The sequence below is a fragment of the Penicillium citrinum genome, assembly GCF_028827155.1.
Source record: "Penicillium citrinum strain IBT 23319 chromosome Unknown utg000006l:1.0-3011923.0:1.0-3012962.0, whole genome shotgun sequence".
NCBI classification, from domain to species: domain Eukaryota; kingdom Fungi; phylum Ascomycota; class Eurotiomycetes; order Eurotiales; family Aspergillaceae; genus Penicillium; species Penicillium citrinum.
In genome coordinates this window covers 1,807,294-1,834,107 of record NW_026622691.1, presented here as the reverse complement: position 1 = coordinate 1,834,107, position 26,814 = coordinate 1,807,294, and the positions used below count along the sequence as shown (strand labels likewise).

Sequence of the window (26,814 nt, the reverse complement as noted above, 5' to 3'; positions counted from 1 at the left end):
GCAAGGAATTTCTGCATAGCCAGTGTACTATAAGTTACAAACGCCACCCCTTGTAGTCGTACAAAGTAGAATCCTCTGCATCACTTCTATGACTACAACCTGTGGACTACAACCTTGGGCTCTGGCATGTCTGTGGCCACTACAAGCTACGGCTGGCCGGGTAAATTGGAACAGTTTTAAAGTGTTTAGTCAGACATGCTCTTTATTTCCAGGAGACCGCGAGAGAAGACAGGAACAAAGACGCCTTGGGTTGGCCGGGTCAAAGAGGCGAGGGAGATCAACATATATGAAAGAAAAGAAACCCTGTCTTGTTCTCTCTCTCGCGATGGAATGCCTCCTCATGCAAAAACCTCTTCCTCGTTTCTCTCCGCTAGCCCCATCTGGTCGTCATGGGAGTATAACAGTTGAAAAAAAAGGGAAAAACGTTAGAAAAATCGCCGGGACCTAGCTCCGAACTTTTTTTGTGATGAATCATTTCATTTCCCACCTGCCGCTAGTTTTTTGCCATTTTTGTTTTTGGTAGGGTATAAACTAGAGGCACCGGTCAAAACGACCCCCCGAAACAATTAAGCCCTTGCGAAACGTTTACTCCTCATCCGACTCCTCATCCTCGTCGACGGTGGTCTTAGCAATACGGTCCAGATCACGCTGGCCGGACTGGGTGATACGGCGGCCACCCTTGTCCTCATCGGTCTCAAGGACACCGATCTTCTCAAGGGACTGCATGACCTTACGGTCGACGGAGCCGGAGGCATCGACGTGGTGGGCGGGGCGGGAACCACGGTTCTTGGTAGAGCCGTGGACCTTGCGGAGACGGCCAACACCGACGGTCTTGCGCATGTAGATGTGGCGGGCGACGGCAGCGGCACGGACGTAGTACCTTAAAAAAAATGTTAGCTATGGAATTCGGTTTTCAATCGAGAGAAGAAAGTGCATGTCGTACCAGTCAGCATCCTGGGGGGGGAAGCTCGTTGGAGGCGGAGGTCTTGACAGTGTCGACCCAGCCGGGGATGGGGAGCTTTCCCTGACGCTTCAGGAAAGCAGAGTAAGCAGCAATGAACTTCTGTGCCTGTAGTTGAGAAGAACTTCGTTAGCATGTTGATGACTTTATATGTGTGCAATTGTGTCGAGCGAGAATTTGGATCAGTATGCACAAGGTCTGCGGATGTCGGATTTTGTTCTCGGGCGATTCCATCTCTTTACTATCGTGTCGCAGTTTTATTTTCCGATTCTGGGACCCTGAGAAAATTCTTCACTTGCTTTGAAGCAGTTGAATAGGAAGCCAAACAAACCAACATATCATGTCGATCTGTGTGCGGATAAACCATTTCAAACCAGTTCCCAGAGATCAGAATCTTCCCTACCAAACCCAGCGGTTTCAATAGGCCAGCGACTGTGAAGCCCAATATATTCCTTTTCCAATGCTTCCAAGAATATACAATCCATCCGCAGAACACACGCACATCGATCCAAACCCAGGTAGATCGAGGGGGGTGATGATGATCATCAGGTCCTTTCCTCGAGGGGCGGGAAATCGAAGGACACTTACGTCCACATCGCGAACGGAAACACCACCCATATTGGCGACTTGTCGAGGGGTCGAAGAGGGCGTTGGGGATGAGAGTTGGCGGAAGTCGTGGGCAGGATCGAAGTCGAAGAGTCCAAAATTTCGAGACACTCCCGTTTGGCTGCGCGGAGTCTGTGTGCCGTGGGTTCGCTTAGCCTGTTCGGGCTAGCCGTACCCTAAGCGGTCATGTGATGTTTGTCGAGTGTGGCCTTATTCATGCCTGATAATAAAGGCACAAATATTACAGGTGCCAAGGCTCTCTAGTACGTTTTATTGCGCTAATTTGAACATGGAATTTACTTCTGCTTCTCTTACGACTGAGGCTGACGCTGAACTTGTCTCTGTTACAGTACCTATGGTACATTATACCACCCAGAAATCCCAAATAATTATAATCATAATAAAGTATCTATCGCTGTAAGAAAGGAATCGTGTCTCATGATCTGTAAATAATGATATGGAAACTCCCATCGCCTAGTCCGTTCCAGCTCAGCACATCTCTAAAAAAAAAAAACGCCATCTTCAATACTCTCAGAAAGGGGATGTATGAAACAAAGAGAGAATGTAAAAAAACAGAATATTACAGAGTAGGCGCTCTTCTCAGCCCTACACAATACCTCACAAAAAGTGTATCCACGAAATGTCCATGTCGAATACCAGGTGGCCTGCACCGGTTGAATTCATCAATCGCATCCTGAACTCCATATCCGAGTCGCTCGATGAGATAGCAGGCAATTAGGAAGCCAGTGCGATTGTACCCGTAATGGCAGTGCACACCAATAAGCGGGCGCGCGGAGTGCTCGTGCTTCTCGTCTTCGCGGTCGGCCATTTGCTCGTCAATTTCTGACCGAAGACTATCCACCAGAGCGATGAAGTCGCGTGTCTCATCTGGGGTAGGGGGAATCTTAGAGACGGTTGGGTGCTTTCTATAGCGGATGCCACCTGCTTCCAGAGTTGAGGGATTGTAGACGGGACTCTCATGACTGATATCGATAACCGCATATATCTTGTTCTTGTACTGAGCCGAGAACCGAACGGGATTATGCTCCTCGTCCACCTCACGAAGCATTTTCAAAGCAGCGAATGTGCCACCGATTGGCTGTGAGACAGGTGCGACCTTTCGCCATTTCGCGAGATTCTTCACATCCCATTTTCCAGAAGTGTTCAAATATTGGAGTTGCCAACCAAGACCAAGTCGCTGGTCAATATATGAGGCAAGGAAATCTTGGATTATCCCCGCGAGGGTACGGTAGGTCGCCCGGTCGTAGAGGAGAGCATGAGATGCCGGGGCAGGTAGAATGGCAGACTTGACCACTCGTTTCCGTGGCCCAAATGTTTGCTCAAGTCCTTTTTCCGTTTCACTGGTTTGAATGCCATAGACCTCATCGTGAGCGCGACTATCAGCTGCCACAGCTATCTGGTCGTGAACTGTGGACGCATCGGGAATAATGCTGCCCTCAGCCGTGTCAATAGTTGATCGAGTCGAAGTATCGCCGAAGAATTTCAGAAGCTTTTGGATCTCAGCGGGTTTGGTAATCGCATCAGCCTCTCCTGCGACCAGCAGAATTGGCATGTGAATACCGGCCCAGACTTCCTCTCCAGGCATGCCGCCAACAGCCTCTCCGGTCCCATAAGAGGGTAGTGTACCCCATGCCATACGGCGCCAGACTGGCGTTCGGCTCTGTTTGTTGAAACGGATTTGCAGATCTCGAGTCTCCGCATCCGCATCTTTGCCCACCATTCTCATAACACTAGCGCTTTCGGCACCACCGCGGCGGTCCCAATAACGCCATAAATCGAAAATCAAGCCAGGAATATGGAGGAGTCTGCGGAATGAAGTGGCATCCTCCGCCGAAGGAGGCATTGCTCGGGGGCACACTGCGACAAGACCGATGATATGCTCCTTCAGACTCTTACCGACAGGCGAGTTAGAAGAAGCAATCAAGGCAGATATGGAGCATCCCAGACTGTGGCCGATGAGGATTACGTCTTGGCCAGCTTCCTTATCTCGGTGTCGCTCAATGGCCACGACAAGCAACTCAGCTAGGGCTTCCACTGAGTAGGCTTCCCATTCCGATGGTGCAAATTTGGACAGTCCACACCCTGGCAAATCGATACCGAAACAAGACCCGACATTAGACAGGCTTGTAAGCAGATGATGAAATTGAGCAAGCGATCCACCTAGTCCATGAACGAACACGAGCAGTGGGACGGGCGAGGGCTTGGTTGGGAGGCGACTCAATTGAGGATGCGGACTGTAAAAGGTTCGAATGGCTGGATAGGATGCTATGGATGTCGTATAAGAGGCGAATTCTGTGAACTTCCTAAGTAAACCGGGGTCTGTTTTGGCAGCTGCAAATCTGTTAGAAGATATGAAAGGTTTTTCAATGGTGCCGGTGACGCGGGCGTGGATGAAATTCTCTTACCATCAGAGCTTTGCTGCTCAGGCTCAGCAGACCACTGTGTCGCCTTAGCATGGCTAGGATCAGTGCCATGGCGTAGCGACCCACTGCTATCGAGATCATCATCCTCGTAATCATCATCCGACGAGGTAAGGGTCTTGGTGGATTTGTTCGACCTGGTGGACGAAGGGTTCCGCTTCGACCGTTGCGACCCCGAACGGCCTTTCTGAGACCACTTGCGTCGGATGAATGATGTGATGAGACCGCAACCAGCCATGGTGACAACACAGGTAGATAGAAACACAACCTGACCCCAGTTTACGCTGTCATTGTGATAGAGCGACGAGATGTAATTTGCGACGAAGGCGAAGGAGGCGCGTTGGGCCGCCACGAGCTGCCTGAAGGCCGCAGTGCCGGAGCGATTAAGTGATTGGGGGATAAGGGAGAGCGAATCGTAGAGTGAAGAAGTCGAGGGTGAGCTATCGGAGCCCATGGCGCTCTACCTTTTTATGTCAACAGTCGAGAAGAATCGAAAGTCGACGGAGGCGCCAGTGCCGGGCAGAAGTTGTGGATCCCCAAGGTCGATCAGGAGGCACGCGCGGGCAGCGCGGATTCTGCTTGGATTGAATAGAATTGGCGGTATGATTGTGATGCCAATGAAAAGTGCAAGATCGACAACGTTTGGAGGACAAAAAAAAGGAATAGACTCGGCCAGTCACGATGGCTGGCGGCTCAGCGTGGGGAGGAAACAACGTGACTCAGTGGATCCACCAAGGATGGACTTCTAGAAGGAAGGGGCGTTCTAGGGTACCGGCGGTGTGGGACGTGGCTGCCATTTTCATAGTATTTATTTACATAGCATGATTTATACTCCTGAATATACCAAGTAAATAGAGGCCGGTACTAGTATCAAATTTATATATATATATACTGCGTACTAGTATGAATAATTGATAGCCAGATTATACTATTCTCAGCTAACTACTCAAAGCAAAGCATCGCTCCACAGAGTCGGCATTATTGCCCCACCACTTTGGCATAGAGATCTGCTTGCCAGATCCAAAGAAGAGGAAAATTAGCAGCATGTTCAGGTTAAATCCTGCGTCAAACGCTGCGGCGACCAAATAATTGTACCGCTTCCACACTTCAAAATGACGTCGATACGCCCAGTACATTGCAATATAAGCACCGATGATAGCTGATGTGTATCCTGTACTGACGTTTCCGTAGAACATCGCCAATCCCCCAAAAAAGATACTGACATTCCAGAGATCGATTCGCAGCTTTGGGAACATCCGGTGGAAGATGAAAAGTATAGGAGGAATGACGGCTCCGACGAGGAAGGACCACGGGAGTGGAGCCATTTCAGCTTGTGCAAAGAGTCGCTTGGGACCCAGAACGGCATATTGCATGCCCATTGTGTTGGATGTGACAAGTTTCTGGCCAGTCCATTGGTTGAGAGGATCGGTCTTTTTGCCCGTCAGGTAATCACCCTTGGTGTCCATGACCCAACGCACGACAGCATAGTCGATTGGTACACCCAGAATCGTCCCGAATATCTGTGAGAAGAATACTTGACGCGGCGGAATATGCATATAATGGCCAATTTTCTGATCTTGTAACATGTACTGCGCTCGATACCATGCATCACCAGCGATAGAACCATAGACGGAGGGTCCACATGGATGTTGATGGTTTTGACCAGCCTTGGTGTGCACCATATATCCGTATACAAGCTCATTGAAAGAGCCCGTCTCAAGCTGGTAGTTGGAAATGGCATAGAGCCACGCAAATGGAACCACAAAAACGGCCGCACTGCCAAGTGCTACAAACAAGGTCCAAATGGGGATGAAGAGATACCCGCAGGCGATGCTAGTGATGAGAATGACAAACCCTATCACAAATAGTGCAACATACCACCATGTGGGGATCTCCTTGTATTGTCGCTGGATGACATTCAACCGATCGTTATACTTGTAGTGGATTCCTTCTCCTTGTGCAGTTTGATCCTTCTGATTACCGGTACCGGTCTTGCGGTTTGAGAAGATTTTTTTGAGATTACTGCTGACTTGGGCATAGCCAAAGGTAGCAATCCAAGTGATTGCCGCCGGGAGCTTTGCGTAATCGAAGAAAGTTGCCCACACATTTTGCGTCCCCATATACATTGGACCGTACTCCTGGTAGGCTGTTTCGTTAAGGTGAAAGGTTGGGGTGAGTACCTTTGAGGTAGGATACTCGGTGCCATTTGCCATAAAAAGACTGTTTGACATGAGACCATGTTTGAAGGACCCAAGCTTTCCCCATTTCGCTGCAGGAATGAGGACCCAGCAATTGAAGGCAAAGGCAAAGAACAAAAGGACTTGTGTCCACCAAGGAGTGAGCAAGATGGACGAGCCGTTCCAGTTAATGTTTGACCAATCGAGGGATAGATTGAGGAATCCCATGCCTCCCAGCCCGGACCCGATGAAATTGGCAACGGGGTTTCGTGGCGCGACCCAGCAAAGGAACGCCAAGGAGGAGGTGAATGGGAAGACATATTCTGGCAGAAACTGCCAGAGGGTCATTGCCAGAAGAGAGAAAAAGAAAACTTTCATCTGACGCCGGGCAAGGCGCGAAGTTGTGTCTGTTCGACGAAATGTCTCGAACAAGGTTGTTTGCATCAGAGCCTGGGGCCAGATATAGTCGGGGTCGGGCAAGAGGATTTGTCGCGCAAGAGCCGCAAAAGCATATCCAATCCAGACAATCGCAAGCATGAAAAACAGTGCAACTGCCGGCTGGATCCTCTCACCATACCATAACTCCGCTAAGACGATGGGGGCATAGCCCAAATTATAGGAGGCTCCTGAAGCCGCCGTGATTGTAACCAAAACGTGCTCCTTGATGCTCCATGGGCCGGGATTCAGACTGAACCCCCAGTTCGTTCCGGGAATTCGAATATTCCAAGCTGGCAAGGTTCGTGCCAGAAAGTGGCCTGCATAGTGGCAGGCGATCTGAACGAAGAATACGGAATACTTTGCACTCGTCGTCCGGAAGTAGCTCAGCTGAGATAGAAAAGCGCCCGGAATGACAAAAATGGCGGAAAGAACAAAGTAACGAAAGGTGATAGTAGGTAGAGTGGGATCATCTCTTAAGTTGATCAATTGTCGCACTTGAAGAGGAAGCGCGGCGATTTCTGGATCGTCATGACTTTCTTCTTCAATGGCCAGCGTCTCGGACACTTGCACCTTCTCTGAATTGGGAACTTTGTCGCTAGACATGTCCTCTGGTGCAGACGAAGGGGAGATATTATGCTCAGTTGTTGTCCTTTCTGAGGAGTCAGAGCCACTATCCGCAATCCCTTGATTCCGTCGCCGAAAGACCCCTAGAAGAGCCATTTTCTGCTATGGACGTCCGTAGATCGTCTTTGGAATGCAGACAAAAAGAAAAAAAAAAAACCAAGTTACTGGAACAGAGAGAAAGAAAAAGAGAAAGGAAACCAAGACAAACAGAAATAATAAAAAAAGACAATACATTTTCAAAGAGCACGGAGCATCTTCGGATTTTTACAAACTGGCCCGGTGTAGTAGTGTAGTATCTCTATCGCATTCCACCATCCTTCGACATGGCGTGCTAGCTCGAATCATGTCCATCGGAGCTACCGAAGCCTGAAAAGATGCTTCTTTCAGGAGCCCGAACCAATCAGCAAGCCAAGTTAAGTTCAAATAGCGGAACAACAAAGCTTGTATTACGTTACAATTGCTGCAGGTTGAAGTGGTGCGCGACAAAGATAATTCGTAGCGTGGATGGCGTTATCAGGGCTTGTCGCTTTTGGGAAATGACCCGAGCTTAGCGTCAACTTGATTCACAAATTACTACGGGTAGTATCTATGCATGTATTGGTGTAAAACAATCACTACTATTTCTGATGTCCAGAGATCATAATAGACTGATATGATCTGGTATAGTATAAAGGGGAGATATTTACGGAGTACAGATGGCTGCTACGTATCTTGTTATACTCGACTGTATAGTAGATAACTTCCTACTACAGTATCAATTCCGGGATTTTGTTTTCTCTATCTGAATTGAAATTCATCATTCCAGATATATTATATACATAGTAGATGATAACTTGATAAACAAAATTTGGTACGGAGTACAGAATGGTTAGTTAAATACTATTAATTAGTAATTAATTGCATAGAAATTGCTAAATAAAAAACGAAATAAAATAGGCCGTGGATAGTCACTTCTATGGACTGCATCAAACTGCTCTAACCATGACTTTTTCTGAAGGGGTCAATGGAGAATAAACTCTCATGGTCAAAATCTGACTAAACTAAATGAATACTTCTACAAAATCCAAACATACGAAAGTTTTCTCAAGTTAACCATTATCTCCGCAACAATCAATGCTTCTGGTATAGAGTCACGTGAAGTGCCACTTTTCCGCGCGAATGCGGTCGTCGCATCGACAATCGCCGCGTTTCAAATGGCTTTTTTGTTTTTTATCGCAGGCAATACGGCGGTTCATGTCCGGATATCATAGCCTCAAGGACTGGATAGAGATTCACGCCTGCTCCACCGGCCCACTTGTCACAATATTGAAGCGGTACCTCAGTGGGAGTACTGTAAAGCCTTAATTATGTGATCCTTATCCCCAAACTAACTCGGTTTGTGTTGGAACACAAACCGACCATCCCTCTGAATTGTAACTACTATATAATAGCGAACCATTTTAGCTCTTCGAACTCGATAGTTTTTTACACCTAATAGATCTACCTAGATATAGAGAGGTATATCTATGCGAACCTTTGCAAATACCTCGGATATGCGAATCAACCTGCGTCATGGATTGGCTTACAGTATTCAAACTGCTTGCCAGGCAGGATAGCCCTCAAATCTAACCCTGATCTACACCTTTGCCCAAGGCTCTAATCTGTGTTAAGTTCACCGTGGAGCCGGAGATCAGCGAATGATGCAACGTTGAGGCTGTGTCTTGCGCCCGACCATCGCCAATTAACCTCTATATTAATCAGAAGAGTTCCCTCGATCCTAATTTAATTCTCAAAACACAAGTCACCATGTATCTGAAAGGATCTCCATATCATGTCGCTCGAGCACGGAATCGAAAATCCAAACTTGTCGCCAGTCCCAGTCAGAGCAGCCAACAACAGAACAATCCAGTTACCAGATATGCAAAAAATCTGTCAGAATCAACATCACAATCAAGAGAGGGCAAACACCTTGAATTATCAAACGACATGAATGATCCTCCGCCGCCTTATTCTGAGTTTCCTCCCAGTGCAGGCAATACCAATATAACAAACTCCGCCAAACCTCAGCCTGATCTCAAAGCCGATGCTAGGCCCGCGAATACTCGATAGTCCAACCGTTCAACCGCAAAGAGGTCCATGTACAATAGCATAAGGGCTTTTACATATTTCACGTTCATAAGTTTCGGTTCTTGTTCTTCTCTTCAGTTCTTCTCTTCAGTTCTTCTCTTCAGTCTAAAAAACCTTATAATATACCTATCTAAAACAAATCCGTCATAGCACCGTGCGAAGCATCGCCAACCAAATGAGCATACTTCGCCAAAACACCCCTTGTAATTTGTGGCACAGGAGGTATCCATACCCGTCTGCGCTCAGCAAGCTCCTCATCCGAAACATCCATAGACAAAGAATTCGTCTCCGCATCAATGGTAACTATATCCCCATCCTGAACCAGTCCAATAGGTCCACCAACCGCCGCCTCAGGAGTGATATGACCAACAATGAATCCGTGACTCGCACCAGAGTACCGACCATCGGTAATAAGTGCAATGTTATTCAATTTCGCGCCCATCAGTGCGGCACTAGCCTTCAATTGCTCTGGCATACCGGGTCCACCCTTAGGACCCTCGTATCGAACAATCAGAACCAGGTTCTCGCCGCGAGGAATTCGTCCCTCATTCAGCGCATCGTTGAGTTGGCGCTCTTTATTGAAGACACGCGCCTTTCCACTGAATCGGAGACCCTCTTTACCAGTGATTTTGGCGACGGCACCACCCGGCGCGAGATTGCCGCGGAGGATTTGAATGTGACCGGTTTGCTTGATGGGGTTGGACAAAGGACGGATGAGAGTCTGTTCTGTTGGTAGCGACGGCCAGGATTCTACGTTTTCTCGAAGCGTTTTTCCAGTTACAGTTGGGATATCTCCGTCCAAAAGTCCCGCGGCAACGAGAAGTTTCTGGACCGAAGGAATACCACCAATCTCGTAGAGGTCGGCCATATAGTACTTTCCACTTGGGGAAAGATTGGCGATGAAAGGAATTTTATTACTGACACGCTGGAAATCGTCCAGGGTTAGATCGACGCCGGCTGTACGGGCCATGGCCAGGAAGTGAAGGACGCCGTTGGTGCTGCCGCCTAAAGCCATGGTCATGACAAGGGCGTTTTCGAAGGACCGTTTTGTGAGGAGATCGCGGGGTTTGATGTTCTTCTCCAGGCATGTCTTGATGGCATCTGCAGCGCGAACACATTCGCGCATCTTGGATGGAGATTCGGCGGGTGTTGATGAGGAGCCAGGAAGAGAAAGACCCATTGACTCGATGGCTGTGGCCATGGTATTGGCTGTGAACATACCACCACAGGCACCAGCACCGGGACAAGCATGCTTCTCTAGATCATCCATGATCTCATCCTTGGTCTTGCTGGTATCACCGCCGTCATCGGGCTGGCGCAGTGTATCATAGGCGTAGGCACCGGCAGCTTCGAAGCAGGTGGAGATGTTGACGGGTTTGCGGAGGTGGTCCGAATATCCGATGTTTATGGTACCACCATAGATCATGATGGAGGGGCGGTTGTGACGAGCCATACCCATGACCACACCGGGCATATTCTTGTCACAACCGGGGATGGCAATACAGGCGTCATGATATTGAGCACAAGTGACAGTCTCCACGCTGTCGGCAATAATCTCACGAGTTTGTAGTGAGAACCTCATTCCTTTGATGTATCAGCAAATGATCAATACTTCAAATCCTTCACCAATCGCACTGCCTGCCTGGCCTGCTGGAGAAAAAAAAACATACCGTCGCTGCCCATGGTGATGGCGTCTGACACGCCAATGGTGTTATACTGCCAGCCTATCATACCCTTCTCGGAAACAGACTTCTTGACTGTCTTTCCCAGATCCATCAGATGCATGTTACACGGGTTACCTTCCCACCAGACAGAGGCAATTCCCACATGTGGGCTCTTGGCCATGGCTTCTTTGTCGGGAACACCTGCAGCGAAAAGCATAGCCTAGAGGAGTTCGTGTGAGCGATGCCATTGTCAAATATAAGGTTTCTTTGGCGTGACACGTAGCGTAGCACATACTCGAGCTCCGGGAAAATCATGGCCTCGTGTGATAGTCGATGAATGGCGATTGAGAGCGGGGGAGCCATCGGGGTGTTTGGCATCAGCGGGGAGACTGGGGAAGTTGATGTACCTGGCTTCAGCCAGATTGCTGGTCTTGGGTTGGGGGTCCATGATGAGGCTAAATAGAAATGGATGTAGGAAAAGTCTGGGACAATCGCAGAGAGGACAATTCCAAAATTTTTAATTTAGACCCTCCGAATTCGAATTCGAAGCTTGGAGGGGAGACTCGCAAGGAAAGCCGAGGTGGAACCCCGCGATGCGACGACCAGTCAACGTGAGGGCATTGCTCAGATCCGAGTTTGCGGGGGAATTGAGCTAAACAAAAGAGGCAGACATATAGTTGGTTAAGCTAGAAAGTGGTTCTGGTCCAATTTATTGAATTTGACATGTACCTTGCGTATTTATTAACTAGACGTTGACATTCTACCATACTATCTAGTAGTACAACACTCAAAGGAGGCTCTTCGACGTCATCGAGGCGGAATTGGCGGATCCTCTCGAAGTTGCCCCCTTTCAAGTTTATATCATTCTCTCTCAGGATAAATCTGTCTCGAATCATCTGAGCTACAAGTACTATATACACTGATATTGATTATACTCAAATATGACAAGCGATATTCGAGTCGCCCAGTTAATCGGCACTTTAGGTTGCGGCATCACGGCCGGCAAGTCACCTTAACTCCAGCTCCCCAAGAACCCGTGTCTCTAATTAACAAACTAACGACACGGCAAACAGGCGGCATCATGTGTCTCTCCGTGGTAGCAATCCCTGCCCTCTCTCTTCCAGCCCGTCATCCCCCGTCAGCCACTGTGCCAGAACATCAAGTTCCTGGGACCCCAGTTGCTCATCTCAGTCACCAGTGGCTAGATGTATACGAGCGCGGAAAGAGTATCTTCCCCCCCCATCGCCATGGTTTCCTCAGCTGCAAATGCATATCTTGCCTGGAAGCTACGAGACGCCTTGGTTCCTAATGTACTGGGCTATAGCTGGAGCAGTCTTTATGTCACCGCTATTGCGACTACATTGGGAATTATACCTTGGACACTGACAGCAATGAAAGATACCAACGGTCAGTTGAAGGCGCATGCGGTGAGGGATGATGCCGCAGTCGCAGAAGGAAATGGAGAAATGGTTATTAGTGCACAGGAGAAGGCTATGCGGGCGAAACAGGATGAGCAAGTGCCTCAGTTGATGCGAGACTGGGCATGGCTCAACTTGTGTCGAGCGGCATTTCCACTCGTTGGGGGTGTGATCGGCTTTTTAGGGGCCATTCATATGCAATAAGTTTAAGTATAGCATGACTAATTTGGGTAAAATGATATGTATATTTCCTTATGTACAGTGGAACCTTAGAAGTTCTGGGTATCGATGGGTATCGATGGGGATCTGTTGACTGGGCGTAGTTGACCCCCGTCATATAATATAGACATTGCAGGAACAAGTGACCACGAGAAGATTTATACCGCTCAGACGTGGGTTTCCGAAGGCTCTCCTTCATGGTCGCTGGCAGCTTCTTTGTCCTCGGCGGACCACTCGCTAGAATGCTGAAGAGCCTCATCTGCGGTAATTTCTTCCAGAGGGCTGGATTTTCCAGCAGTGTTCCCATCGAGTTCTTTCTCTTGTGACTCTTCGTGGGGCTCTTCGTCCATAGCGAATCCAACAATCTTGCCGGTACCTGGCTGCGACCGAGCCTCTTCCAGAACATCTCCATTCCAAGGCTGGCATTTCTTGACAACCTCACCGCATCGAAGGCAGACCCAGCCTTGGCCTTCCTCTCCCTCGAGTTTCTGAACAATACAAACAAAGCAGTACACACATCCACAGGGGATAGTTTCATATGGATTTGTGATATCGGTTTGCGAAGATCCGGAAATACCACCGGTGGAAGCTGATGCAGCGAGCACTTCGGTTTCTGTCGTAGCAGCTGGATTTTGATCCCGGTAGCAGATAGCGCAAGTTCGCTCCGGAAGGTGGCCAAGCTCTCCTTGTTTTTCTTGTACTTCATCGTCATCACCGCTCGACTTGAGGGCGTTGATGGCCTTTCTCCATGCACGAGCGATCCACCGCTTCCACCGGCTAATGCCCACCAACGGTAGCAAAAAGAGTAAGAACTCGGTAAAGGCGTGCCAAACTAATTGCCGATTGAGGTATTCAAATGAGACTTCACGACTGGCCTGAGCAGATGGAGGTGCAAGGCGGATACGGAGTATACGGTCAACGAGAGTACGGTATCGACCGTTGACGAGGAAAACGAGGAATGAAATGAAGGCGGCAATAGAGTGTGACGTAGAGATAAAGTCGGTCAAACGCGAAAGCATGCGGACCTCTTGTGATGGCTGGAACAGGACGTGATGTTAGTACTAGAAAACACCGATGTGGAATGAAGTACTACCAACCTCTTCATAGCCACCTTCTTGTCCAATCAACCAGCTCTCCCATTTGTCCCAGGCATAGCGTCCACCAACGGTCAATAAGCCATAGATAGATTTCTGCCACTTTGTTGGAGGAGCGAGTACAGGTCCGTTGCTGCGGCTATCGCTATATTGAAGGCCCTGCAGGGCAGCGCCATAAGAGGCATTATGATCCCATATCGAGAGTTTGAAGAGAATGGCCCGCAGTGCAAATAGAATTTCATTTGACCACTCTTCACGCATTTGAGGCTGTCGTGAGATTCCAATTAGCATTTGGACTTCCCTGCAGCTGAGGGATGAGATGTGTACATACTCCGAAGTATTTCAGAGCTTCGCCGACCTGGCCTTTCAATAAGCCCAGCAATTCCTCGTCCAGCAGCTCGGCATCCACCTGGCCTACTCGGAAAGCCGGCCGCGTCCCATCCCGGCCTTTCACATTATTCCATAGAGACCAGCCGGCTCCTGGCAGACGATTTAGGGGATAAGGAAGCCGTTGAACGGAGGTCGCATTGATCGGAGATGCCCGCTGTTGTTCTGCACGACGGGCACGCAATTCCGCCTCACGTAGACGGCGGCGTTCAAGCACTCGCTCCTGTGCAGCGGCAAAGTTTGTAGAGCTCATCGTGAAATCATGATGTGGTGGTGCTAGTGAAGATGAGGGAGATGGAGAGAGCGGAGAATAGACGGGAAGCAGTCATGGCGGCGTCTCGGTTCCCCGGACTGGGAGCCGAGGTTAGATTCACGTGACTGGGTATCATTAGGTTGTTTCATGGGGATCGATAAGATCATACAGCGGGGAGAGATATAGGAGACTCAAAGTACAAAAAAATATAAATATAGGAGCGGTGCACAAGCTCAAGAAATATTTAATATACTGCCAGAGAAAAGAAGAGGGTCCCACCAAAAACGTCTGTTGCGGGGCGTACGTATTCCGCAAGGTTCTTGCGCGGAGTAACTACAAGTAGTTACTATCACATAGTGCATACTCCGTAGATAGTTCCATAAACTCTGAATCGATATCAACTCCAGTATCTCGAGAAAGTTTTCCCATAAAATTAGTTAGTAGGATATTCCTATTGGTATGATTTTAGTAAATCAAATGCTGTATGATAGTACTGTAGTGGAACCATAAAATGGTCTGTGTTCAATTGTTCTCCTTACTTCCACTATAGAGTGGAATCTTGACGCCCACTCGTAGCTCCGTAAGCGAGGTACTAAAGAGGCTGCGTTCTAGCATAGTCATTGTACTACGCTGACTCCCTACAGGCTTGAATAAGTCTACTGCATACACCTTACGTGACCCAGCTCAAGCTTCCAGGCGGGTCTTGGCGAATCCCCACGCTTTCGGCCCTGTCACACCAGCCAATCACAAGCCGCACCCTGGCAGCGTGGTCTAAGAGTGGAAGTGTAACAGTACAACAGGCTTACAAGCAACGGAAGAGACACCGGCAGTCACAAAGTCCCATGGCTACCTTGGTAGCATGCGCACTTTCCATGCAAGTATTTATTAGTGCAAATGTAATCAACGGATGCTTTTTTGGTTGATTATCCCCTCTTCTCTCTTTTTTCTTCTCTCCTCACCTTCGAACTTTCTTTACTCCCACGAAATCCCTCTGCTGATCCTTTCCATACATATTTTCCTCGTCGATTACTGTATTGAACCCCCTGCTCCACTTCGATTCATACAATGAAAAAGCACCTCGTGACCATTTTGCTCGCTGCCATTTTGGCTCGTGCCAAAGTGGCTACGACATCTGAACCATCTCTTTCGGATATCAAGGCTGCTGCGGCTACTGCCCGGCCCGAATCTCCTACCTCCAATGTCAAGGGCCTAGCCTTCGACCGGTTCTACCAGGTCTGGCTCGAAAACATTGTTGGTGACCCTTCAGGATTGCTCCTCTTATGACATTGAACTGAGATGGGATCTAGGACTACGACGATTCCGAGTCCGACCCCAATCAAGAATGGATGGCCAAACAGGGTATCTTGCTGTGAGTGGAGATCAGATCCGCAAAGTTCAAAGCAATCTGGAGGATCATATTCTAACTCCACGTTCAGGACCAATTTCTACGCTCTGACCCATCCTTCCGAGCCAAATTACTGTGCTGCCGTGGGTGGTGATACCTTTGGAATGGACAATGATAACTTCAACCAGATCCCTGAAAATGTTTCTTCCATTGTTGATCTGCTGGACACCAAGGGTATCTCGTGGGGCGAGTACCAGGAGCATATGCCGTACGCCGGTTTCCAAGGCTACAACTACTCCAACCAGAACACTTATCACCCAGACTATGTCCGCAAGCATAACCCACTGATCCTTTACGACTCGCTTGTCAAGAATGAAACCAAGGCTCGCCAAATCAAGAACTTCACTCATTTTGATGAAGATCTGGCGAACAAGAAGCTTCCACAATGGGCTTTTATCACCCCGAACATGACCAATGATGCTCATGACACAAACATCACCTTTGCCTCCAAGTGGGAGCGTCCCTGGCTTGAGAATCTGCTGAAGGACGAATACTTCATGAAGGATACCTTGCTTCTTTTGACCTACGACGAGGATAAAACGTGAGTTTTAAGACTTTCTAATTTTCCTTGCTCCCCTACAGAGCCACAACAATTGCTGACTGTCTCCTTAACCAGTTACATTCATAAAAATGGCAACCGGATTTTCTCTATCCTCGTCGGCGGTGCTGTTCCCGAGCATCTGAAGGGTACTACCGATGACACTTTCTACACTCACTACTCGACCATCGCCTCTGTGAGCGCGAACTGGGGACTCCCCAGTCTAGGCCGTTGGGACTGTGGTGCTAACCTACTTCAAATCGTCGCCAACAAGACCGGCTATGTCAATTATGATGTTGATACGACCAACTTGCTTTTGAACGAAACCTACCCCGGCCCGATGGCGGATGGCGACTATGCCAAATTCTCGCCTGAATGGCCAGTTCCTTTGACCAGCGGAAATTGTTCTGCCGGTCATGGAATCCTGGAAGCTGTCAAGAAGACTTACTCCGGAAAGGCTGCATCTTACAACTACACCAGCCCTTACCCATGGAATGAGAAGGTCGGTTACAACGACAAGGTCACTGCTACCCGCAAGTCCGCAAACTCTAGCTCAGCTTCCGGTACATCTTCCCCAACCCCGTCTAAGAAGAATTCTGCCTCTGCTGTATCCTTTTCTAGCTCCCTCGCTCTGACTGGAGCTCTGGTGAGTCTGGCCTCCCATTTCCTTTGAGTTGAGCACCAGTGGCATTATGGCATCTGCCATTCCTGGTGCGCAGCTTAGAGGAGGACAGGACAGATAACTTACGTCTATCCCTAGCTTGATGATATGTCATGTGTTCTCATGAATTTTGTTTCTCAAATCTTTCCAAGTGGACTTCTATCTTCTGGGGGGCAGAGTTAAAGCGAAGGTGTTATTGGGGCTTTTATTCTTACGATGTTTTCTGCAAACCACTATTTTTAACTACAATAAACGTGCATTAGCTGATACGATCATTGGAAGAATATAATTAAGTTTAATGATGGATGCTTAGGGGAATAATATTCATGAATCTGTCTGAGCTAGTGATAGTCTGCTGTCATTAGAGCAAACTTGCGGATGCCCCAGAAGCCTTGATCAAGATTGACTTGGTCTGAACAAAGTTATCAATGCTATACAGTAGACCTTCCCGACCAGTTCCACTCATCTTATAACCACCAAAGGCAGCATCTTTCGCGCCAGTGGGACTAGTACAGTTCACACCAACAGTACCAGCCTCCAATGCCTTTGACAAGCGCACAGCCCGGTCCAGATCCTTCGTAAAGACAGACGCGTAAAGACCAAACTCAGTATCGTTAGCCTTCTGAATAGCCTCTTCCTCCGTCTTAAAAGTATTAATCGCAACCACAGGGCCGAAAATCTCCTCTCGCATAACCCGCGAGTCCTCTGGTACTTTTTCAAAGATAGTCGGTTTCACAAAGAACCCATCATTCGCATCGCCACCAAGTGTAAGTGATCCATCTTTCTCTCCAATACCAAGGTACTCTTGGATCCGCTTATACTGCAACACATCAATCTGTGGACCCTGCTGTGTGGCTGGGTCAAGCGGATCACCAAGCGCAAGCTTAGAAAATTGAGCGCGGAAATACTCGTTGAACTTGTCTGCTACGCTTTCCTGGACGTAGATGCGAGAATTTGCGATACAGACCTGGCCGCTATTAAATCGAATGCTGAATTGTGTTTGTGCGGCGGCATCTTCGAGGTCTGCGTCTTCGAAGATCACGGCTGGTGATTTCCCGCCAAGTTCCATGTGTACGTGCTTCATGTTCGACTTTGCAGCAGCTGCTTGAATCTTTTGGCCTGTTAGAGAAGAGCCGGTGAAGCTGATACAGCGAACAGCCATGTGTGAAGCCAGTGCGGCGCCAGTTGGGTTACCGTAGCCGGCAATGATATTGACGACACCGGCTGGAAGACCGGCTTTCTGGATAAGCTTTGCGGCGGCAATTGACTAGATTGAGCTTTGTGAGTATAAGATGCTCTTATATGCTCACAGAGAAGGAGCTGAAGATTCAAGAGTACTGCATACCGTCAAGGGTGCCTTCTCACTGCTCTTTAAGACGACAGTATTTCCCGCTGCCAATGCCGCAGCCATCTTCATGGAGAACATTATTAGAGGGAAATTCCAAGGAATAATCATGCCTGCCACTCCATATGGCTCTTTGACGGACAAAGTGAGCAATCCAGGGGTGTTCGTGCTTGCTGTTCCCTGGACGTTCCAGGCTCCATCGGCAAAGGCCCGCCACAGCTCGGAGGACATTTTAGCATCCACATATTGGGAAATTGGACGACCGGTACAGAGAGTTTCTAAGCGGGCGAGCTCGTCATTGGCTTCAATGAATAAGTCTGATACTTTCCGGAGGTATGCACCACGTCCATCAACGCCTAGATCGCGCCATGCTGGGAAAGCCGCACTAGCTGCGGCAACGGCATCGTCGACGTCCTTCACATCGGCTTCGTGTACTGCTGCTGATCAGATGGTTTTCTTCTCTTCCTAGTCAATGACTTAACATACCGTTGGCTACGACCTCCTTGGTAAAAGGGTAGATGACCTCGAAAGTCTTCTTGCTGGACGATTCACGGAACTATACAGTGATTGTTTAGTTGGTCCGGACTTTCCTGCTCCTAATTCGTTGACAGAACAGAGAACACAGATAATGTACCTCATTATTGATGAATAAGCGTGTCTCAATGGGATCTGATGCTTTTGCAGCCATTTTGACAATCTGGGTTAGCGTAGTATGGTAAGCAAATGCTTAAAGCCAGAAGACCGAGTAGTACCTTGAGTACTAGTACGCAGAGCCGGAAGCATGAGCAGGGGGGGAGCATGACGAACATATATACGATCTGCCACCCCTCACTCACTAGTGCAGATTTCAATAATGCCAAATATCCTCGGACATAACGCCTAATGACCGGTAATTCACACGGGCATACGAGCACACGAGGACTCTCGGACCACGGGAGTAGAGTACGGAAGTCGGAAGACTTCAGCTGCCCCTCGTCGCCGCTCAGTGCCTAGAGTGCATCACTTAGCTTGGCAGCTAGATATTGCTGTCTACTATACCCAGTTTAGGGCAATGGACCTTGTTCTGTCTGAAGCGAAGTCGATTTAATCCAATAAACGTGGGGCTTTAGTGATTAGACCTCCGGCACGAGGCAGTCGACATTGAGCGCTTGCAATAATTCAACTTGTTTGATTCCATATTATGTGAGCAGTAATCCAAGCAAGGCTACATCGACTGGAGATCTCACTTATCCACTTGCATTTCTCCATCTCACCCCCACCCTACCGCAATGTCGTAATATCAAAGAAGTTAGCAGGGCGGGGCACAGCGGGGCGTTTGCCCTTCTAGGGTTGGCTTTGGTCCACTAATGTACATAGTAGTAGCTGATGGCTGAAAACACAAAGAGTCGAAGGAATGTGCTGAGCGCCTGGGAAGCCTAAATTGAAAGTCAGAAAGCTAAGCCTTTGGCTAGTTTTTACGAGATGGCTTATTGCGGCTGATTTGGTTGGGTCTATTCAACCATATCACCTCTACTATTCTAACCGCCTCATAACCTTATGAGGCTAGTCACTTGGAAGTGACTAGCAATTATCTGGGATCTAGAAGCAGTGTCTACTGATTCAGAGTATTGATTCTAGCCATGAAATATTTCTTTTGCTTTTAGTAGGCTGTAGTAGTCAGAGTATGAGCTGCTTACTACCAGCTGATAACTATCACCAGTAGATCCCTAGTGAGGATGTCATTTACAAATTGGATGTTCATCTTGTCGGATTGCAGGCATTATCCAAGTCATTTGAATCTGATTTAGTTAGCACAGTGCTACGAGTAGTAATATACCTGGGCGTGAACTAAATTATGCAATTAGTACTAGGGAGATTGTGCTAGTGATATACCTGGGTATACATTGAATTGTTTAGTATGAAGCGAGGTACTGCTAGAACCTACAAGGTACCACTTATAGTTGAATTGGGATTCATCCAATTAATTCGAGACTCGCTGTAAACCAGAAAAGGAAGGCACGAGAGAAGTTCCTTCCTCTATGAACAATTGCCATCTACGTTCGACCGAACTTCATCCTTGCTTTTCCTTCACCAACTTCACTGTCTACTCATTATACGCTCAATAAATTGATGAGAAAGGTGACATGACATTCTTAATCTGCCCTCGTTGGCGAAAAATTCATCCGTCTTCTCCCTCTGGTGTGACACAGCCGGACCGTGATGATAGGCAGGAGCAGCGGGATCATGATCAAAGTATGTACAGTACATGCTTTCAATAGTCGAAGGAGGCATTGACCAGAGCTAGATCAAGAATTAGTATCGGATGTTCAAGCTGGGAATACTGTGGAACGAACTGATAGCCAGCCCGAGAGTTTTTCTCATCGTCTTCGACGCCGTTTCTCCCGGGAGTCGAAGCCAAGCAGTGAGAATCACGATGCTTCAAAACTGGGGTTTCCTTTCAATCTCAGGGCGATCAAGTCCTTGCAGAAATCAGGTGCAAAGCCTGGCCAAGATCTCACCACATTAGGGAATCTCGGCAGCAGCTTACTGAGTGAAAGGGCCTACGACAGTGACGCGCAATTCATCCCAAGTCTCAGCCGTGCTAGAAACATCTCGAGATCTCCGTCTGGACGACCCACTCGAAGAATGGAGCTTAGTGACCTGATAGAGCGAAGCCATGAACGAGAAGCCTCAAATCAGCGATGGGCTCTTGATCAGACTCAGAACACATCGACTTCTCATATTTCTTCATCGGATAAACAATATATATCCACCCCAACAGCTAGTGCCGAGTCCGTCCAGGGCCAGAGCAATCCATTGAAGGCGATCCAACACCCATGGGGGCATCATTTAGCCCCTTTCCAAACGAAAGCGGCTCTCGACGACATGAACATCAAGTCCGCCAGGTCATTGCCAGATCTGACTATAGCAGGTCATCAATCTATCCATTCGCTCCCGGGAACTCCTGCGACTATAGCCATTCCAAAGTCGAATGGCAATCCAAAGCCACTAGCAGATTGGAAGGAGTACTACAGAATAGGTCACCAGAGATATGGCCCCCCCATCTTCTGATACATTGCCCGGCCACCCTGGAGACATATTGGTCAAGAAGAGTCGGCAGCCATCTGCCTCAGCTGGATCTCTCGCAGAAAATCGACCAATACATCTTGAGGAACTTGGAATCCCGCACCGCCTCGCCTCGCAAACGACTGCTTCCGGCTCAATGTCTTGCAATCCTTCGACAACAAGATTCATTCTCCCGAACGAGCATGGCTTTTTCATTTCTCCTTCGCAAGAAAACACCCACCCTTCTCAAAGATCTCGAGTTTCGGCTTACGGTGTCGAGTCCTTGGATGTTCCTACTCGAGACCGTAATTTTTCTTCATTCTACTCGCCCCAGTCACATTCTATATCGTCTAACAGATCCCCTATGCAGTCATCAAGGAGTGTTAACAACATCCCGATAGGTAAGTCTCGGACAAAACAGGCCACTGGCGATGAAAAGAACCTCCAGAGTGATAACTGCCATGAGACTGGAACGTTGCAAAGTAGGTTTCGAGAGTACTGCGGAAGTACCGTCGAGCAGACATACCCTAATAGCACGACAAACGATTCTGATAAATCATACCCCCCCACGCAGAGTCAGCATTGGTTGGATGTCCGGTGGCCGAAGGACGGGCTATGGCTACAGTCCAGTGCCTAGCAAAGACGAGGAGATGAGTACCCAGGGCGTGGAGACTTACTACCCATCCCGCAAGCTCGACTCCGAACTCAATGTCAAGGTCCCTTCCGATGAGCTCAACATCAAGAATCCTGACAAGAGGCTTAAGAGGTCCGATGAGGAATCTCATTTCGTCGACTTGCAAATCCACTTAGAGAGTCCCCCCGAGGCAGTGGAAGGTTTCGCTCCAGACATGAGCCCGATCACTGCTGGCACTTGTTCAAATGACAACAGGGCCAACCCACTTTCGGTCTTCATGCCAAAGAGCAAAGACTCTCATTCCATGAGAGAGTACCCCAGGCCCCCGTATATGTTAGGGACCCGTGCGTATGAACCGCATAGCTCACCCTCTGGTCAGATTGATCATAAAGGCTTTCGAAGTCGCCGTGCCCCAGAACTGCCTCCAATGACTCAGATCGAGCATTGCCAAGTTCCAAGGAGCTCTCAATACAGCAATCAAGCCAACAATTCCCTTTCGCGGCGTTGGTCACGTATCAGTCTCCGAGGGAAACAAGCAGCCATTGTCTCGGGTGATAATGCGGATGACGATAACTCAGAATTCTTCGACCTCAATGATCATGGCCACGTACAGGAATCTTGCTCTCTTCAGCCTAGCAAGTCCCGAAGTGACAAATGGATACGGCGTTTCACTCGCATTAAAGAGAGCAGGCGTGTATCCAACATTCATCAGCAAGGGTCGTCGCAAACATCCTCTGACTTGTATGAGGACTGTGAGTCAGATATAATTCCGTCTGCAACGATGGCAGAGGATTTGGCTAGTGTATACCAAGACTGTGTCAAGATGCCTGGGTCCTTTGATGGCAGTCGTTGGGCGAGCAGGAAGAGTAGAATGTTATGGGATGCTTGCACCGAAGGTCTTTGGCATTCGGCGTGAAGAAAGGAAGCGATATGCACGGAAATTATATCGACAGTCTGGGTGTCTGAGGCTGTATTATGCAAAGGCTGATTATATTGTTATCATTCAGGTGTTCAGAAAGGAGGATCAGTGTTGTGATAAGATTGGATTAATTATAGATAACTCCTAGCAGAATGGCATTAATCGTACAGAGGTATCAAAGGTCCCAGCGCGCCAGTGTAAATATTGTACAGAGTGCACCCAAGTGCACGAAGTAGATAAATCCTATCAATGACCAAAGCCTAGAGTATTTACCTCCGCTGTCGCTTATTGCTCTTGTCACTGACACCACTCAGCACACTAGCAGACCTCTTATGATTCCCATCTTCCTTTGTAGTCTCATCACCTTCTACATCCTTTTTCTCTCCATAAGCAGCGTCGCCCGAGGGTGCTGCTTCAGCGGTAGCACTCAAAACGCCCGCACTATCATCTGTCTCAGCCTTCACCTCTGGATTCTCTGGATCTTTGCCCGAGGTCTCGCCGGCAGCTTCTCGAGCCTTACGCTCACGCTCTGCCTTGGAAGCTTCGAGAATACGAATCTCACTCTCAACTTTTTCGGCAACCTTTCGAGCTTCGAGGAGGACGTTAACGGATTGAATGAGCTTCTCAAAGTCCTTGCAAACACGCTCGGTAGGCATGAATAGACGAACGGGAATCTCGAGTTCGGCGAGTGCGCTGGCCAGCTTTTGCGTTTGGACGTTGGACTTGGCTTGTGTGAGTTTTTGGGCGCGGTCACTGCGGAATTGGACGCCGGCTGTGAGTCGTTCGTGGTGTTGAACACCGTAGCGTGCTTCTTCGGCGGCAGTAAGTTGGCGAACCACCTGTTGTGGTTGTGCGGCTGGAGCACCCTTTTTGTTGTTGTTATTGTTGTTATTGGTGGTAGTGGTGGCGGCGGCAGCATTCGCACTGGGCGTATCACCACGACCAGTTGATCCTGTTTGTGTTGGTGTTTGGCCAGCCGGGCTACCGACAGCACCATCGGGCCCAAGGATGGAGCGGCGTTTCTTGCTTTTGTCTGCTTGAAGAAGGGTTTGAAGGAGTTGGGATAGACCTTGGCTGGATTGATACATGGCAGTATTTCCAACGCTGATGGGAACTTCAAGACGGGAGTAGAGCTCACGACGTTCGCTGATGAAGCTCTGCTCATTGCTAGTAATGCGCTTGAGCTCTTCCAGTAGCATCGCCTCCTCGCGGACTTCATCGGCGGTACGGTTAAGTTGCAGGGCAGCAAGCTCCTTGCGGTCTCGTTCACGATTAGGGTCAAACTTGAGCATTTTCTCGTGCCATTCAAATTCAGCCTCGGACATTTCAGATGGGGGGTGTTCAATCGCTAGCATCGTTGCTGCAACAAAGTAATATCGGGCCTTCATGTGTTCCATTGTCCGAACCTGCTTTGCGGGGACGATGGCGTTGGCGTCAGGTTCAGAGTCCATACGTGGTTGGTATTCGTAACGGTCGGCAATAATCACCCAGCGCAAGTCGTATTCGGTGACTAGGTCCATCAAGTAATCCGTCTCTTCGCGCGACCACTCATTGTTCCGGAGGTGGCGGTTATATTCTTCGTCTGTGTATCGGCGAGGCAAATGCGCCTTGACATTGTATTTGGCAAAAGCATATTCCTGCTCGAGGGGTTTTGTCTCCTCCGAACCCTCTTCCTTGGTCTCATCCACATCCATATGTGTTCCCTCGGGGGCAGGTTGTCGTGTCCCTTCATGCTTTCGTTGCCAATGGTTCAAGACCAATCCATCCGATCGGGCCCCATTGGTGAAAGGCGACATACGCCATGGCCGTACACGCAGCTTATTTAACAATTTTGGCCGACCTTTGTATTTGTTCTCGTTGATCGCAATCGGCGGTGCCCGCTCTCCTAGCAACGCGTAAAGTTCACGGGTAATACCCTCTGCCAGAGAGGTCAGTTTCAACATGCACATACTCAAAGTAACGACAGGAGATTCATATCTACATACCAGGTCGTTTCTCGACCACTTTCTGCTTCTTGTGAGGTCTGGGCTGGCTCTCAGCCGGCAGATCCAGCATATCGCGAACATCGGCAGCGGCCGCCATGGCGAAAAGGGCGTCTCGTCAGACGCACAGTAGATGAGCGTAAGGAATTTAAGCAGACTTTAGTAGAGAATGGAAGTCCACTGAGATGCCCAAAGTGATATCTTCGATGAAGAAGAGAACGGAAGTCGTCGTCGCGAAAATCAAGGCGCGGCATCTGAGGGATAAGGCCGAAACCAGAAGGCGGTGTACATCAACCCGCGTGGGAGGGCGAGTGTTGACTATCTGGCATCGTTAGGAGTGTTCCTTATTCGAAGTCAATCTCCTACAATTGACCATCTCCCCTTCGTCATGCCTTTCCAGGGCTCGTCATGGCTCGCAGCCACTTTGGCTCTATTCTCTTTTTTCTCCATGCTTATTCCCGCTAACGCCCTGTACTTCTACGTGGATGGTCGGCAAACAAAGTGCTTCTTCGAGGACCTACCTAAGGACACCCTAGTAGCCGGTATGAAATGCCAATTCGCTTATTCTCGTGAATTGAACGCTTGCCATTTAGCAGCTTAACTAAGTCTATCTCTTTTTATGAACAGGCAAGTTCGACACTCAGGTCGTCAACCCCAATACTGGTATCTACGCCGTCGACCACAACCTGAAGGTCCAAATCACCGTTGAGGAGACATTCGACAATGATCACCGTGTTGTGAACAAGCGCGAGAACCACTCCGGTCGTTTCACTTTCTCTGCCGCCGACGCCGGCCAGCACCGCATTTGTTTCATGGCTGACACCGATGTCGCGACATCTGGATGGTTGTCCAACAGCCAGGGTGCCGTTCGAGTGAGCCTGGACATGGCTATTGGCGAAACAAGCAAGATTGAGACCGAGGATAAGGACAAGATCAAGGACATTGTACAACGCGTGAAGGACCTGAACAGCCGCCTGCATGACATCCGCCGCGAGCAGGTGTACCAGCGGGTAAGCTACTTTCCCCCTGCATCCCAGTGATTCTTTACGAGCTTGCCACTGAAGGCGTGGCATTTCATTGATTTACGTTGATATTAACTTTTACTCTAGGAACGTGAGGCTGAATTCCGTGATCAGTCTGAGACTACCAACTCTCGTGTTGTGCGCTGGACTTTGATCCAACTTGCCGTTCTTTCCGCTGCTTGCGCCTGGCAACTCTCCCACCTCCGTTCATTCTTCATCAAACAGAAGCTGACCTAGTGTGGAGATCTATTGGATTCAATTCTGTCTGAATGTGTTTAAGCCTTTTTCTTTAAACTGCAACTTGCATCTGCTTTCCAGTTCTTGTACCGCACATGACCAGTAACGCCAACATTGATCGTCGGGTTATGCTATGGGGTATTTGATTTCAATTGTTGGCAGAATGCTATTCATGCTGGCTTGTTCTGCTGGATAGCTCTGCGCCCTGTTTTGATTACTCCGTCCGTGGTGCATTGTTTTTACGTCTCAATTAAAAGAGGGAGGATGTAGTATGTTTAGTGCCGCATGGTCAGAGCGATCTTGATTTTGATAATGGATGTAATGACAGATGTTTCTTTGTTTTCAATTGTTTCAATGAGCTAGCTGTACTTTGTACGTTGTAACTATGAAATATCATGGACAAAATGATGTGTTCCATGGTAATTCAGAGAAGGCCGTTCTCTGAACAGTTTTGAGGGGGTCATCAGTCATTAAGCCCAGGGCAACGGACAATAAAAAGCGTAAAGGTGAAAATGCCCAATATGGTATATGGCAAGCAAGAGAAAGGAAGAAGATGGGCCAAAATCAAAACACGCCATGAACAATGACGAGATTTTCCCTTGCCGAACCATGGCGATTGTGAGGGTTGTCTCTAAATG

The 26,814-nt window shown here is 48.6% G+C and overlaps 12 protein-coding genes across 12 annotated transcripts; 6 read left to right on the top strand and 6 right to left on the bottom strand.

Moving 5' to 3' along the window:
• Positions 1–452: 452 nt before the first annotated feature.
• Positions 453–4,462, bottom strand: N7469_007218 (40S ribosomal eS19 domain-containing protein; the record flags this gene model as incomplete). The annotated part of the gene is made up of 5 exons (XM_056646136.1): positions 453–880; positions 944–1,030; positions 1,464–1,732; positions 2,190–3,919; positions 3,994–4,462. 5 exons carry the CDS (start codon positions 4,460–4,462, stop codon positions 586–588), a joined length of 2,850 nt encoding a protein of 949 aa, XP_056499577.1. The 3' UTR covers positions 453–585.
• Positions 4,463–4,946: 484 nt separating this feature from the next.
• On the bottom strand, positions 4,947–7,343 carry N7469_007217 (OPT family oligopeptide transporter; the record flags this gene model as incomplete). The annotated part of the gene is made up of 1 exon (XM_056646135.1): positions 4,947–7,343. One exon carries the CDS (start codon positions 7,341–7,343, stop codon positions 4,947–4,949), a length of 2,397 nt encoding a protein of 798 aa, XP_056499576.1.
• Positions 7,344–9,032: 1,689 nt separating this feature from the next.
• On the top strand, positions 9,033–9,335 carry N7469_007216 (uncharacterized protein; the record flags this gene model as incomplete). Its single annotated transcript, XM_056646134.1, has 1 exon — positions 9,033–9,335. One exon carries the CDS (start codon positions 9,033–9,035, stop codon positions 9,333–9,335), a length of 303 nt encoding a protein of 100 aa, XP_056499575.1.
• Positions 9,336–9,483: 148 nt separating this feature from the next.
• On the bottom strand, positions 9,484–11,465 carry ilv3B (putative mitochondrial dihydroxy acid dehydratase; the record flags this gene model as incomplete). Its single annotated transcript, XM_056646133.1, has 3 exons — positions 9,484–10,937; positions 11,024–11,237; positions 11,313–11,465. 3 exons carry the CDS (start codon positions 11,463–11,465, stop codon positions 9,484–9,486), a joined length of 1,821 nt encoding a protein of 606 aa, XP_056499574.1.
• Positions 11,466–12,264: 799 nt separating this feature from the next.
• Positions 12,265–12,639, top strand: N7469_007214 (anthrone oxygenase family protein; the record flags this gene model as incomplete). Its single annotated transcript, XM_056646132.1, has 1 exon — positions 12,265–12,639. One exon carries the CDS (start codon positions 12,265–12,267, stop codon positions 12,637–12,639), a length of 375 nt encoding a protein of 124 aa, XP_056499573.1.
• Positions 12,640–12,821: 182 nt separating this feature from the next.
• N7469_007213 (pex2/pex10/pex12 family protein) lies at positions 12,822–14,388 on the bottom strand (the record flags this gene model as incomplete). Its single annotated transcript, XM_056646131.1, has 3 exons — positions 12,822–13,691; positions 13,752–14,015; positions 14,080–14,388. The coding sequence occupies 3 exons, from the start codon at positions 14,386–14,388 to the stop codon at positions 12,822–12,824; spliced, it is 1,443 nt and encodes a 480-aa protein (XP_056499572.1).
• A 1,065-nt stretch (positions 14,389–15,453) lies between these two features.
• On the top strand, positions 15,454–17,004 carry N7469_007212 (acid phosphatase PHOa; the record flags this gene model as incomplete). The annotated part of the gene is made up of 4 exons (XM_056646130.1): positions 15,454–15,639; positions 15,696–15,757; positions 15,825–16,334; positions 16,410–17,004. 4 exons carry the CDS (start codon positions 15,454–15,456, stop codon positions 17,002–17,004), a joined length of 1,353 nt encoding a protein of 450 aa, XP_056499571.1.
• Positions 17,005–17,353: 349 nt separating this feature from the next.
• Positions 17,354–19,025, bottom strand: N7469_007211 (aldehyde dehydrogenase family protein; the record flags this gene model as incomplete). The annotated part of the gene is made up of 4 exons (XM_056646129.1): positions 17,354–18,259; positions 18,338–18,771; positions 18,824–18,893; positions 18,972–19,025. 4 exons carry the CDS (start codon positions 19,023–19,025, stop codon positions 17,354–17,356), a joined length of 1,464 nt encoding a protein of 487 aa, XP_056499570.1.
• Positions 19,026–20,460: 1,435 nt separating this feature from the next.
• Positions 20,461–21,388, top strand: N7469_007210 (uncharacterized protein; the record flags this gene model as incomplete). The annotated part of the gene is made up of 2 exons (XM_056646128.1): positions 20,461–20,569; positions 20,634–21,388. The coding sequence occupies 2 exons, from the start codon at positions 20,461–20,463 to the stop codon at positions 21,386–21,388; spliced, it is 864 nt and encodes a 287-aa protein (XP_056499569.1).
• Positions 21,389–21,843: 455 nt separating this feature from the next.
• Positions 21,844–22,932, top strand: N7469_007209 (uncharacterized protein; the record flags this gene model as incomplete). The annotated part of the gene is made up of 1 exon (XM_056646127.1): positions 21,844–22,932. The coding sequence occupies one exon, from the start codon at positions 21,844–21,846 to the stop codon at positions 22,930–22,932; it is 1,089 nt and encodes a 362-aa protein (XP_056499568.1).
• A 272-nt stretch (positions 22,933–23,204) lies between these two features.
• On the bottom strand, positions 23,205–25,017 carry N7469_007208 (SANT/Myb-like DNA-binding domain-containing protein; the record flags this gene model as incomplete). Its single annotated transcript, XM_056646126.1, has 2 exons — positions 23,205–24,853; positions 24,921–25,017. 2 exons carry the CDS (start codon positions 25,015–25,017, stop codon positions 23,205–23,207), a joined length of 1,746 nt encoding a protein of 581 aa, XP_056499567.1.
• A 348-nt stretch (positions 25,018–25,365) lies between these two features.
• On the top strand, positions 25,366–26,176 carry N7469_007207 (p24 family protein; the record flags this gene model as incomplete). The annotated part of the gene is made up of 3 exons (XM_056646125.1): positions 25,366–25,459; positions 25,545–25,927; positions 26,027–26,176. The coding sequence occupies 3 exons, from the start codon at positions 25,366–25,368 to the stop codon at positions 26,174–26,176; spliced, it is 627 nt and encodes a 208-aa protein (XP_056499566.1).
• Positions 26,177–26,814: the final 638 nt, after the last annotated feature.